Here is a 14,316-nt window from a genome sequence, read left to right on the forward strand (position 1 = left end):
GTTGGATACGTTTACCAATGCCCATGATGGTGATCAGGGTCATTTGATGTGCATTAGGAAGTATGGTCAGTGCCCGCTGAGAAGTTCCAGTGTCTGCATGAGTTTAAGACGTATGCAATGTCGTATGGTTGGGCCTACAGCCATGAACCTACAGTAGTTGATTGTAGGTTGTGTATTTTCAGCTCTGACGCCGAACTGGCTTTAAAGCTCTGACATGCGTGGTATTTTTTGTTTCAGAGGGATCAGCCAGAATTGATTGAATCAGAATCTCCACCACCTGAGGATGAAGGGATGCAGTCTATGTCACAACTTGCACAGAAGGTAAGGCTCGTTCATTACCATCATTCTAGTAGTTGCTCAGTGGCGGTCTGTGCATGCAAGCGTGGTGAGGCAGGACGAGAGGGGGGAAGTCGACAGACAAAAGAATAAGGAAAATTAAATAAATGAAAAACTAATATTCTGTCATCTGTCAACATCCCCCCACTCCGCCCCACCACGCTTAGCTGCACGAACCGCTGCTGTTAAGTTACACACAATGCCTCGGTCTCTAACTGTTAGACTATCCATTCTTCCAAATAGATGTGAGACCATTTAACCCCTTCTCCATGTTGGTGCTAAACATGCGGCAGCTAATCCCTTCAGATGACACACCCATTCCTCTATGTAGCTGGTACCCACATTGCCCTTTCCTGGTGGCAGGCGCATTTATTGACCCACCTTTCTACAGGTGTAACAGGGCGCTCTCCCTTTCTGCAGTTGTTACTCAGATTACCTCCACCTTCTTGTAGGTCTTAAATTCCCCATGTAAGCTACACACTTTGCAGAGGTTACTCATATTGTCCACTCATCATAGGTTCTACTAAGATTCCTGTCCTTTGGCCTGTAGGTTTTTAAATCATCCCTCCTCTCTATAATTTGTATATTACACTCTCCTTCCTGTCTGTGTTACACACATTGCCCCTCACCCTGTATTATTTAGATTTCTCCTCCTCTCTGTAAATGTTACTCATATTTCCCTCCCCTCCGCTGGTGTGGCTCACATGGCCCCTCGCGGTGTGGTTGTCTCATTGCCCATTCCTCCATGGAGGTATTCATTATTCTCACTCCACCCCCTGAAAATTCAGAAGTACGTGCTTGATGACGTATTAGGAACACGGCTGTATTTTTCTTAGTAGATTTTTTTAATTACCTTTATTTTTGCAGTCTATATTTATCGGTCTTTATTTTCTTTTTAATAACCAAATGTTATTCATTTTAACAGTGATCAGTAGCATCCACCAACAGGCAGTTCCATTGCTTGTGATAGAGCAAGGGACATACTGTCAACGTTTATAGCCAACAATAGGATCACATCAATAATCCATGATATGCCCAACATCCACCCCGTATCTTATCGTGCTTTGGGGAAAGCCTCTTGCTTCATAGAACGTTTTTTCCTGCCGCTTTCACCAGTCTACCCCCTTTCTCCAGAATGCCAACGAAGGGGGTTCCAGCAGTTTCCAGGCTTGGGTGATGTCCCGTTTGGCCACCAAGGAGACTACGTCTATAAACGTCCTTTCGGATCTCAGACCCCCAGCTTCCTCCAGGAGACCCAGCAGGGCCATCCTAGGGTCCAAATCGATATGGCGGCCCAGCACCTCAGAAACCTCTCGTTCCACCCCACCTTCTCGGTCTTTATTGTAGTAGCTTCTAGTTTCCCATTCTATCCAGGCATAACTGTTTTCTCTCTGTAGGTGTCATTTGCATTGTCCTTTTTGCTCCAAAGGTATGTCTCCCATTACCTATTACCCATTACTTGCCACTCTGCCTGCTCCTTCCTTTGGACTTTAATCTATATTTCCCACCTTCTCTACGTTAGTTTTACCCATATTACCCTTTCCTGCACATAAGCATGGCATGCATTGCCTCTCTCTCATGTATTTTATTCACGTCGACCTCTTCCATTGTGTTTCTTTCAATGCTCCTGCTTTCCGTGGCCGTAACGCCTTTTTACCTGCATGGCTTTTTCACAGGCTCGCCTTTGCACTGTGTCTAAAAACCACCTCTCTCCTGTCTACAGATGCAGGGAGCTGGAGCCAAGGGGTGGAGGACTATGGCCTCCTTATTCAACAAGGAGGATGAACACCAGCTGCTGACTCCGGACCCCGTCCCTGACCAGTGAGTACCTACTAATTTCAGCATTACTATGTCAGATCATGGCGCGAAATGTGTGGGTTCTCTGCTGTGGTCCTGTACAACGCATTTCCAGGGCAGTGCTGTCTCAATGCGTGGGCACACTGGGCAGATTGCCAAGTTGCCCCTCAAGCAAAGGGGCCGCATTTTTTTATGTCAAAACATTGATATTGTTGGAGGTACCAAAAAAATAAGTTTATTTTATCAATAGTTTACATTGTAATTGCTGTGAGTGGTTGTATAGGCAGAGCCCAGTGCACTCCTTTGCCTGGGGGTCTGTAATGCTGTTAAGACAGCTCTTTTCCAGTGCTCTGTCCTACCACCCTTCTGTAGGGCCCAGTGGATGCAACAAACAGTTGCGGAGACCTACAAACTGGGATGGAGAGATGGGACTGAAGAGCCTTGGCCACTGGGAACCTTGGGGGCTGAAGAGTAGGCCTCAGAACAGGCAACTGAAGGAGTGTAGAAGGTTCTAGAGCAGCCTACAAGTAGGAGTGGGTATACTTAGAGCAGACACGAGGAGGCATATCCTACATACTGAGATGGGGTGGTGGGGTATAGAAGGGATATAAAGAGGCCTGCAACCTGAGGCATATGGTGACTAGGGGGAGTACAGATTCGGGAATGGACAGACACAGGGGGGGGGGGGCTGTGAGGGTTTAGTGGATGTGAGGGACATCTTTAAACAGATCAGAGCGGAACGGGGTCTTTTCAGGTTCTGTCAGGATGAAAGAACTCGGCAGAAAGGACTGTTGGCAAACTTGGCTTTCCTCAAGTTCTAGTTACCCATGTGGAAAGTAATCAGGCCACTGAGGAGAGAAAATCTGTAGAAACAGAGGGAAAGGGTGGGGATGCAGGGAGCTCAGGACGAGCAACAGAGAGTGGTAATTAAATAAGATATGACAACACAATGCCAGCGACTACAGTTGTAGCAGTAAGCACTTTAACAAGCAGTAGATAAACCTATAGGCCCCCTAAGTAGCACTGACAACATGTAGAGGTACCCATTGATAGTGATTCTTACCTCTTGTTTTTTCCTTTGGTTCTCTTGACACTGTTAGTCGTACATTCAGGGTTCATGAAGGTGGTGGTAAACCCGGCTCTAAAACCTCTCATTTGTTCTCCATGCTAAAAATGCCTGGAAGCATGAGAGGGACAGCATGGAATCGGAGAAACTCAATAACATGGAAAACATGAGGCTAGATCTAAATTAAATGGGAGTCAGACAACCTCCATAATATGCAGCATTTCCATGCATCAAAGTGCAGCATTCAACTTTACCAATTTTGCTAGTTTCGACCAAGAAATTTACCTTTTCCACTAGCCCATAAAATGCTATTTTGGAACGGCCGCCATCTTAGTTTGGAGCTCTGCTTTGAGCATTACACTGCTGAAAAGTACAATGGCCCGAGACATACAAAGAACCGACAGCCACCATAAACTACCATGTATTTCCTCAGCTAAATCAACCCTCTTGAACCATATTCTTTGTGACACTGGGTAACCATTCGGGGCCAAACATGAGCAGGGTCGGGTATTATTTTTATAGAAACACCAGGAAGGACTATAGGGAAATAGAGGTAGCCCAAAAATGAGATGGCAGCTTTCAGAAGGAGAGCATGCTAGTTTTGGAGCACCTTTAGGAAAAGCTTTGCTGGTCCTTCAAAATAGGAAAGGACATTTAAAGAGAACTGGAGGGGCCAACAGGTTAAGACAGGAGTTCATGGAGGAGACTGAAGGAGGCCCAGAAACTACAATTGAAGGGGATTAGAGGTGAAAGGAGGCTTAGAAACCTCAACTGAAGACATTTAGATGTCACCCTGAGTCAGGAAAATTAGTGGATTAGCCCAGCGCCAAGGCAAATAAAAAGGATTGCAGCAAAGTGGGAGACAGGATGCTGCTGCTAATTCTATGTGTTCCTCCTCGAAATTTCATATTTTTTACCAGAGTTAACTGATTATGGACAAGTACATAGGAGATATTAAGTCCCTTCTCAACCTGTCACTCTTTGTGCCAGTGTTGTGCTTCTTTATGAACCATGTGTGGCTAGACCCAGTGCCAATGGTCCCGTGTAAGTGCATCTTCACCAGTTGGGATTGAATCAAGCCAGCAGTTTAGAGTAAAGCTTGTGTCAAATGCAAAGACTTCTTTGGGTAGCTTTGTTTAAGAGTTCTCTGTATCAAAGTTTTTGTTGCAGTGTGTCTGGAGGTTTTCCACAGCATTTGTTGAAAGTCTTGCACCACAACCTGATGGCCTAGACAGCTATGAGATAATCAGCCTTTCCCCCCCATTGGACTTGCTTAATTTGAGCCGATGTTTTGCAAGTGGGCCCCCTGGAACTTATTTTTCCTCAACAACTTTTGATCCAGAGCATGAGAGAGAAAAACACAAAAGGAGGAAGATAGAAAACAGTGGCAAAGGGAGAAAGCAAGATGAAAAATAACCTGCAAGAGTGAGATAGGGAGGCAGGGAGTGCTTGGTGGTAGTTTTAAGAGGCTGTTTACTGAACAAAACGTTGGGCCCCAGGACATATTGTTATGTTATGTTACGTTACGTGCACTATTAAGCAGGAGGGTATCCTGGTGCTGAGTGAGTGTGTGTCTAGCCATGCGTAGGGCCTAGTGGTACTATTTGAAATGCAAGGACTTCAGGTTCTCGCTGCATCCAATAAGTGGGGAGGAGGCTCTTATGTGTTGTGGCAAGTCAATCCATGCTTTAGGAGCAAGGTAGGAGAAGGCTTGACTGCCAGATCTGGTTTTCCGTAGGCCTGAGATTTGTGCAAATAAGCAGAGGTGTCTGGAAGGTTTGTGAAAGCAGGTTCGATTTTTGAGGTATGCTGGGCCAGAATTATATAGTGCCTTGAAAGTGTAGGTGAGGAGTTTGGATTGTACTCGATTGTGAGTGGTGAGGGCAGTAGAGTAGGTGTGGTGTGATATGAGTGCTGCGTGGTAGGTTAAGAGTGATTCTGTCTTCTGAGTTCTGAATGATCTGCAGCCTTCTGGTGAGTCTTTTGTTGATACCGGCATAGAAGTTGAAGGGCATGCATGATCATATCCCGGGTGCTGACTTGGAGCCATTTGAAAATCTTCCTCAGCATCTTCAGGGTATCGCAGCATGAAGTGGTGATTTCATTGACTTGGGCTGTCATGTCGAGTTTGGTTTCTATGATGATCCAGAGGTTCTAGGCATGGGTGTTGGTCCTAGGTCTGTTGGCTACCAGGTAGAGTCCCATGCTAATGTTCTCTGCCCAAAGATTGACAATTTTGGTCTTATAGTATTCAGCTTTAGGTTAGTTGGTCTTCGTCCACTTGGCAAATTTAGTGATGCAGGCATTGAACATGATCTGGTACTGGGGGTCTTGACCGTGAGGAAGAGAATGAGTTGCGTGCCGTCATCAGCATAAGAGAGGACTTTGATGTTGTGAAAGCGGATGATGCTGGCTAGATGGATCATATATGCAGTGAGGAGGGTCGGGGTCCGGCAGGATCCTTGAGGAATTCTACAAATTAGGTTGTGGGCATCCGAGGTGTATGGTGCCAGGCTGACTGACTGGAATCTTCCCGATAAGAAGGAGAGTGTCCTTGATTTCGATGTCGTTTAGGCGTTGGATGAGAATGGCATGGGAGACTGTGTCAAATGCTACAGAGAGGTCCAGGAAGACGCGGGCCACTGCATCTCCCATGTCCAAAGTCATTTGGATGTCATCCGTGGCAGTGATGAGGGCAGTTTCTGTGCTGTGGTTTGGTCTGAAACCAGATGAGTTGGTGGTCTTTGAGATATTCAGTGAGGTGTCTGTTGATGATATTTTACAAAAGATGCACAGCCATTAGAAATGTTTTTGAAGGGTGGGTAGTCATACAGCTGAAAAATGTGTCTCTATGCAGTGCATTCTTGCAGAATTCCAGTGTGGGTCTTTAGCAGGGTAGAAGACAGTAACCACAATCTCTCAGTGGCTTCTGACACAGTGCACAATAGAATTTTGATTAAGAACCTATAACAGCAGTTGGTGTTAGTGGTGCAATGGTTCGTGTTAATCTTTACCCTTGCATTTCGTGCAAAGATCCACTAAGCTGTGAGTTTCCCCCGGACGGGGACTGCCTCAGTATGCTAAGAATAAATTGCTGCTATTATTCATCTAGTGAATTCCCTGTAACACAACATGTTTACCTTTTCTTCATTGGAATGAGGTATGGAGACACAGGTGATGCACTACATAGTAGGATGCCCCAGAGATCGGATGGCCAAGAATTAGCACACTTACTTGCAAGAGGATGAACGTTGTCGCCCTGCTGGTATGAAACCCTTAGTCTCTTCTCTGTTTCAGGAAAAGCCTGTCTCTGTAAAAGCACTGCATAGTGGGGGGAGTGGAGGGTGATTGTATGGAAAATTCCCTGTGGGAAATTCAGTAGCCCTGTCGCATAGCTGTGAATCCTCTAGACTGAAATGTCTTAGAATTTACCCCCTTTCCTGCTACATAGCCCTTAATTTGAGCTGGTCGGAGATTTGCTGATAAAATATTTAATTTCCTTCATCATTATGCTGGCAACACTGACTTAGATATTCCAGTGTCAGATCTCTGGGTTATCAAAACTGCTAAGAGTTATCCCTGGAATATTGAGCGAAATATTTTCAGAAGCTCAAACACTTTGCTGAGAAATTCAAATTGGTCTCCTGAGAAATGCAAATTGGTCTGCTGTCCCAGATGACACCGGCTTGCATGTATCAATGCGTTTCCCCTTAGAGACAGAATGGAAGAAATCGTTTGGTACATCAAGACTGGATCATTAACAAAGAAAGATTAATATCAACTAGTGTTGCCGTTATAGTCCCAAGCCCAACCCCTAGGGGTGACTGGCTCTATTCTTTGCCTGAGCGTATTAATTAGTCACAACCTATCTCGAAACTTTCATTATTTTTAATTATGTTTATTTAACTAATTTGATGAATTACCCTTAACATACTAAGAGCAACAACCCTTACCCGAATTCGAAGAGTATTTGATTAATCTTAAACGTATTTTTTATTCTATTTCTAAACCTAATTCTAACCCTAGATCTTCTTTTTAGGTCTCGGCTAAAGACGCGCGGAAGCGCGTCTCCGCCGAGATCTTATGTCACTGAGCGTGCTTCCCAGGAGACACTCCTGGCCGCGCGCAGGCGAATCTAAACTGGCACGCGCATTAGTACGAGCGCTGCGCGAGGCTCCCACACAACACACGCATACATAGAAACAGAAGCGCTCACGCACGCACATACATACAGAACCCCCCCACTCATATACACACATATATACACACACACACACACACACACACACACACACACACGCACGCGCGCGCACCGGCCCCCCCTCTCCCCTTTAACTTACTGTGGTAATCTGGGGGACTCCGCTCTCTGCACCGGCAGGGAGAGTTGACGCTGCGGCTCCTATCCCGGGACTCCCTCTTGGTCAAGGGAGCCCCGCAACACGCGTGCAACGTCCTGTTGTCGGCCCCGGGGCTCTCCACGCTCGCAGGAGCCCCGGGCCGCTCCACGCATTTCCTCCGCCTGCCTCCTCTTCCGGTCCGGACGCGGCTCCGCCCCCGTCACAGGCAACCTTGCCTGACTTCCGGTGCGGCCGCGGCGGAATTCCGGGATTTTTTTACTCCAAAATACTGTTTCTCTTGTCTCAATAGATACAGACCCTTTATTGTGGACCGTTCTAAATGAAAAGTTTTCGTGTCTTGTTCCAATCCGCCTTCAGAGGCTATGCCAGATATATCGATAAGCAGATTGAAAAGGCCTGTCGTGAGCCGCGGTAACGCTTAGTGAAAGCATTTTTTTAAAAAGTACATTGTGATGTTTAATGTGTTTGTCGTGTGGGGTCGCCGTTTTCTGTTCCTGCTGGGTTGTGCAGAGCAGAGCTTGGCAGCGTGAAGCTCAACGTCAGCGCAAAGGGGGTGATTGACAGCTATTGCTCGCCTTGAAAAATGTAACCTATTTATCTGGTTCCTCAAAGGGTTGGCTGCGTCATCTAGGGCCAACATAGAAGTCATTGGCGCTGCAGTCGGTGGTTCAGTGAGCCAAGTGGTCGATGAGATTTGTATTCAGACTGCATGGCACATATGCGAATTGCCGCAGGGCCAGTCTGGCCTTCCATCCTTATGAAGTCAAAATGAACGAATGAAGTTATTATCAGTGCTATGAAATGGCAGTGCTGCAGCAGCAATCGTTATATGAAAAATAAATGATTGTCATAATAAAAATAGTAACTTTATTTATGTATATACTATTTGATATCCCAAATTTGCCTACAAATCCTTATTGGCATGTACTAAATACTGTGAACATTAATGACATTTTAAGAGGTTTTGTATGCCGTTGCATACCATTAGCAAATGGAGGTATACACTTGTGCTAATCCAACCCACATAATTCCAATCACACCAGATGCGTACACTCCACAACACATGGCGAAAAGACATTGCCATTTACAATGCCATTAGCTCAAACTCAAATGAATCCGAGACCTATTGCATTTCCAATGCTTGTTATTTAATTTATTAATTTACCTACTATGTTATATTGTACTTATTTATTAATTTATGTTTATTTTTACTTTAATTAAAAATAAAAACGTACTTAATGTATTCCAGGGTTAATAGATACTATTCAGGTTATAGTAAAAAATGAAATGCTCATGTAATATATCTCATAGGTTTTGAGGGGTGCCCTGAATTACCCTTTTATTTTTAATGTATTTATTTTTAATGCCCCTTACACGCAGTTGTATAATGTTACCCACATTTGTTAGTATAGAAGCCAGCAATGTAGTGGTCACTTTGATGTAGTAATCTGGCAATGTTGCGGCGTCATTGTTGTGGTGTCCCTAGGCCTCCCACGTGCACATGAATAAATCCATTAGCAGTATAAACACAGACAAGACAGACCAGCACGGATAGTTATCCAGCCAATGTTACTATTGACTAGAAGGCTTAGAATGACTAAAGAGAAAGCCACTAGATGGAAAGATGCACCCTCAAGACGACAGCGTACAGGAGTGGTGGTGCATGCCACAAAGAAGCTGCCAGTAGCAGCAGATAAAACTTGCTGCTGACCCCCAGATTTAACCCTCCCTCCCCAGGTAAACTGCTCTTGAACCGTGCACCCTTGCATTACTGGCGGTAACAAACAAGTGTGCCTAATACTCTCTACCTCACACAGGAGCAGTTGAGGAACCAGAACTCCACATCGAAGGCAGTGTCTGTGAACCCTTGACAACTGCTTGTACCATTTCCTTGCCACTTCTGTGTTGCCTAAAGTTTTCACTTAGAGATACTCTGAAGGGACACAGTGCAGCCAGCTGTGCAAAGGCGTAAAATCTGCTTAGTTTTGAGGAAAACAATTTGCCTTCATTTACAAGGACCTATGGCAAGTCAGCAGTTTTCTGGTTATGGACACTAAGGGGCAATGCCCCACGTCAATATCGGGATTGTTAATCACGGCACTCGTTGGCAAACACCACCTAATGTTCCATGGCGCACCTGGAATGTGAACCTCAAATGAAGAGGTTTACCTGGAGCTTTACAAGCTCCCAAATCAAGGATAGACAGTCTTACGTAACCCTTGTTTATCTACTAAGTTGGTGTAAGCCAATCTGGTTTAATTACGCTGTGCTCTCGTCCTTTTGGCACTGAAGTTTCTTCAGTGCTGTCCCTGAGCTGTGCAAGTGGCACCTACATGTACTATGTAAAGCAATTCTGAATTTGGCTATACTGAAAGACAATATTTCAGAGAGTTATCCAGACCACCTCCCTGGGATTTGCATAGCACTGAAGTTCCCATACAACAGTTGCATGCTGCTCTTTCTGGCCCCTGTGCAATAGTGGCACTTTTAGATTCCCTCTGCCTAGGTCCAGGGCCACAAGTAGATAGCAGTACCACTTGGCAAACACCTCATTAGTTTGAGACAGGCGTTAGGCATCATTCACCTGCAACAGATTTACATTGTTAGAGCATGCAGCAAAGTGCTAGTACCTGTCCTTTTCAAAGACTATTAAACCTAGGCTTGGACAGCTTAGACATGTTTTGGACCTGTGATTGTACAACAACTATAGTTGAATTAGGGATTCAACAGGGTAAGCAGGTCATTAAATAAGTGTACTTCAGGTTTCCACATCATGGGCATAGCCTAATACTTCTTACAATATTCACCTTAAAGCTTGTTTTGAACTCTCCTACTGCTCTAGGATAGTTGCGCTGCGTGCAGTATGGATCCTCTTTGTACATCACTTTGGAGATCCGAAATGCAGCCTGTGTGTTGGTCCTCAACATTGACCTCTTCTGTACCATTTACAAAACGAAGGAGGGATTTGCTACATTCGATCTGCACATCAACATTTGTCTCTTTGTTATCCAAAAACAATAGTTATGAACATATACCAATTTTTGAGTGCAACTATGATGTGAAAATGCTTATCCTCCTCAAGCATTAACCATAGACAATCCGCCCACCAAAGGTGCTATAGAGTGTCAGATCCATATACAAAAAAGGGAATCACATCAGTGCACATCATCAATAGTCTCTTTCATCCATGTGCAATTCGCACGCAAGACACGACTTCTTAGTCCAAAGGAATCACGTAGTGTAGACAAAAATCTATTTTTATTTCTTTTAAAACAAGGTTCTTCACAGCCGACGCGCGTTTCGCCCCATTTGGGCTTTGTCAAGGCCGAGATCCAATTTGTACCGCACTCTATCTACCAAACGCTATTTTCATTCGGAATCCCTTCGCATGTGATCTATGCAATAAAGTTCAAAATATAATTTCACACTAGTGGAGGTGAACAGTCGTCCTTCTTTGTTGCAATTATGGAGCCATGATAAGTTCCAGCATCAAGCCAAAAGCGTGTCTCTAACCGATACGTACGCGTGACCAGGTTCCCCTTCTGTACCATACATGGCCAGCACCATCACTTAAAACGTAATGTTTCATCCCAATACCATTGAAAGTCTGATCATCTACTGGCCAATCGGTGTGGTCAGTGACATAGCTAACGTCACTCAACGTGTGCTGCTCCTAATAGGATCCCACCCATGCAGCCTGCATCCCATGCGCATGTGCTGCGACCAGGCCCTGGACTGGCCATAGCGGGCACCGGGCAATCCCCCAGTGCGCAAGAACAAGGCTTGTTTTCACCTCTAGTATTGTCATCCTACTGCAGTCATCACTATGCTTCAGACTAGTCAGGCAGTATAAGTTGTTTCAACTCCAGGGACATGCACAACACCTCTTAAGCTTACCTCTGACTTTGAGAACCTATGGCTCAAAGGCTGCCTTGTGGTCCTTCTGACGTCCTATCCACTTATTCTTGATCTGGTCTTTGTGTCCTGTAACTCTCTTCCAAACAGGAACTCCGAGGAGGAGATCCACGCCCTCCTCAAACACAATCATGAAACACATGAATGAGGGTGAAGCAGTTTGCACTTTCTCTCTCAGCCAAGATGAAGTTTTAGACATACCTTAAAGCATATTAATAGAATGTTCTGTATATCCATTGGTCAACGGGTGGAAAGCAGACCTGGATGAGAGAGAGTCACCAATATACATTTAAATGGACATTAACCTATAGACTCAGGTTGCTGGCCACTGTCAGACAGTACTTGCTCATGAAGTGCCCTGAGTATGAGCCCTTAAGATTTTTAGGCCAATTGCAAGCAATGTGGTAGCTCAGAAATACTGCCTCAGTGTATCAGACTCCGTTAGATCAAGTCCCACCTTGTAAAAAGATGTATCAACGATGGGTCATGGCAACAGGGAAGCCGTGGTGTGAGTTACCTTTAGGTTGGTACATCTTGCAGTCGTGCCTAACTTTTTAAAGCCCTTAAAACTGCATGACAGTAAAGAAGGTTGAGAATTTACTGTGTTGTATAGGGGCGCTCTTGTGCATTTGTTAAGACGATGGTAATCTTTATTTAACATCAAATACACTCCTACGATAGACAGAGACATTGTGAATTCTAAAATCAAGCACAAATATAACCATAATTGCAGGGGGGCAAGATTTACGTTTTCCTTTGTATCTCTCAAAGAGTGTACATCCATAAAAGGGCTCTGCTTTCATAATTCAATTATTGTGAGGCAAGTGTCTGCCCCTTGCGATCACCCAGCACAACAAACATTTCTCGGAATTCTTCCAGATCTTCCATTCATCCTTTATCCTAACTTGGGCCACAAATATTTTCTTCTGCCAGCCACGATTCTTTAAAGTCCAGATGGACCAGTGCTTTATACCCAGTGTATTGCAAGAAGGAGACTCAATAACACCCTTGTGTTGTATAGTTCAATTCTTCGGCTGAGATCCAGAATAATGCATTGCAATAAATCTTAAATTATATCTCCTGTGATTGCTTGGCCGCAATTTCCGTTACGTCGGCATAATGTGACGTCATTTCATGAATTTCACATTAAGCATATTCGACATTTCTGAAACTATGACAATCAGAACATGAGTGGCTGTTGCTCATAACATCTGAATTTTTGGCTTTTTATGTTAGCACAAAATGCATCTATGCATCTCAAAAACGACTATCAGGGTCCATTTCGCGCTACAATAGAGAAGAGAAGGTGATTCTGAGGTTGCCTTCAGATGCTATCTGACAAGTAAACACTCATTAAAGTTTAATGTCCGGCCAGAGGTATTTCTTAGCAGATAAATATGTTATGTTATTTCGAATTTATAAGGCTCACAGCTACCCAAGGGTTTCCTGGCGCCGCCTGACAGGAACCAAAGAGAGAAAAAGAAAGAAATCTATTGATTGAATAGCCAAGTTTTCAATGACTTACGAAAGTGGGCAAAGCTGGTCTCTTTCCTTACTGACAGAGGGAGTGAGTTCACACAAAGTGGGGCCCAGGCAAGAAAAGGATCTGCCACCCATACGTGACAATCTGTTCCTTGGAACCGTATATTTAACTTGAGTGGATGAGCGGAGGGAACGTGACGGGACATATTGGTGGACAATAGTGTTTAAGTATTCCGGAGCCTTGACAGTTTTACTCTTGTACATAAAGGTTAAAGTTTTAAATTTGATGCGGTTCTCAACCTTAAGCCAGTGAAGTTCATGTAGAGAGTTTGAGATATAATCAGTTTTTGGAAAGCGGCAAAGTAGGCGGGCTGCAGCATTTTGTACAACCTGCAACTTGTGTATCACATCCTTATTGGTTCCTAGAAAGAGGATGTTGCCATAGTCCAAGCGAGAGGTGACAAGACCCTGGACTGCAGTTCTTTGAGTAGAGACTGGCAGCATCCACAACATTTTCCTGAGCCATCTAAGGATGCAAAAGCAGGTTACAGCCACCTTTACCGCCTGGTGTTTTGTAGAAAGCTGATCATCCATAATGAACGCCAGATTACGGGCTTGGTGGGTAGGCTGAGGAAGGGCACCAAGTTGAGGTGGCCAGTGTTGGGGACCCCAAAGCTCTTTATTATTCCCCAGTATCAGCACCTCGGTCTTCTTCCCGTTAAGTTTTAATGAATTGACTTGCATCCACCACGCAATTTTACGTAACCCTGTTAGAAGTGATGAGGTTTTGACGCTCTTTTAACAGAAAGGGAGAAGATTATTTGGGTGTCATCAGCAAAGGAAAAGATAGACAACCCCGCCTCAGCTGCGATATCCGCCAGAGGTTTCACATAGATATTAAATAATAAAGGGCTAAGGATAGAGCCTTGTTGTACTCCTTAGGGGATACGTCAATTTTGGAAGTCACAGCTGAGGAGAAGACCTGGTATGTACGGTCCACCAAAAAATAAGCCAACCATTTCAAGGCAGGCCCAACCACGCCAATGGATCGTAAGGCTTGCAATAGCACAGTGTGGGATACCTTGTCAAAAGCGGCACTCAAATCTAATAGTATGAGTGCCACAGTGTAACCGGCATCTAAAAGACTGCGCAACATCTCAGTTACTCTCAAAAGCATGGTTTCTGTCAATAAGCCTTTCCTAAATCCTGATTGGGAGGAATGTAAAAACCCTTGGGACTCAACATACCGAGTCAATGGCAAGTTCACATGTTTTTCTTTGAATTTTGGAGAAGATTGGGAGCAAAGAAATGGGACAAAAGTTCAAAAACCATGCCGGATCAGCATTTGCTTTCTTTAGAAGT

General features: G+C 44.5%; 1 protein-coding gene across 2 annotated transcripts in view; it reads left to right on the forward strand.

Annotated features, from left to right (window-relative positions):
• Positions 1 to 14,316, forward strand: part of C3_1H1orf232 (chromosome 3_1 C1orf232 homolog) — a 50,070-nt gene that overhangs the window by 21,975 nt on the left and 13,779 nt on the right. For both annotated transcript variants that reach the window (XM_078684026.1, XM_078684025.1), the window contains exons 2-3: positions 238 to 321; positions 2,060 to 2,157. In XM_078684026.1, coding sequence (XP_078540152.1) covers positions 238 to 321; positions 2,060 to 2,157 — 182 coding nt within the window. The remainder of the gene's footprint in view (positions 1 to 237; positions 322 to 2,059; positions 2,158 to 14,316) is intronic.

Source organism: Lissotriton helveticus, chromosome 3_1, assembly GCF_964261635.1.
Source record: "Lissotriton helveticus chromosome 3_1, aLisHel1.1, whole genome shotgun sequence".
NCBI classification, from domain to species: domain Eukaryota; kingdom Metazoa; phylum Chordata; class Amphibia; order Caudata; family Salamandridae; genus Lissotriton; species Lissotriton helveticus.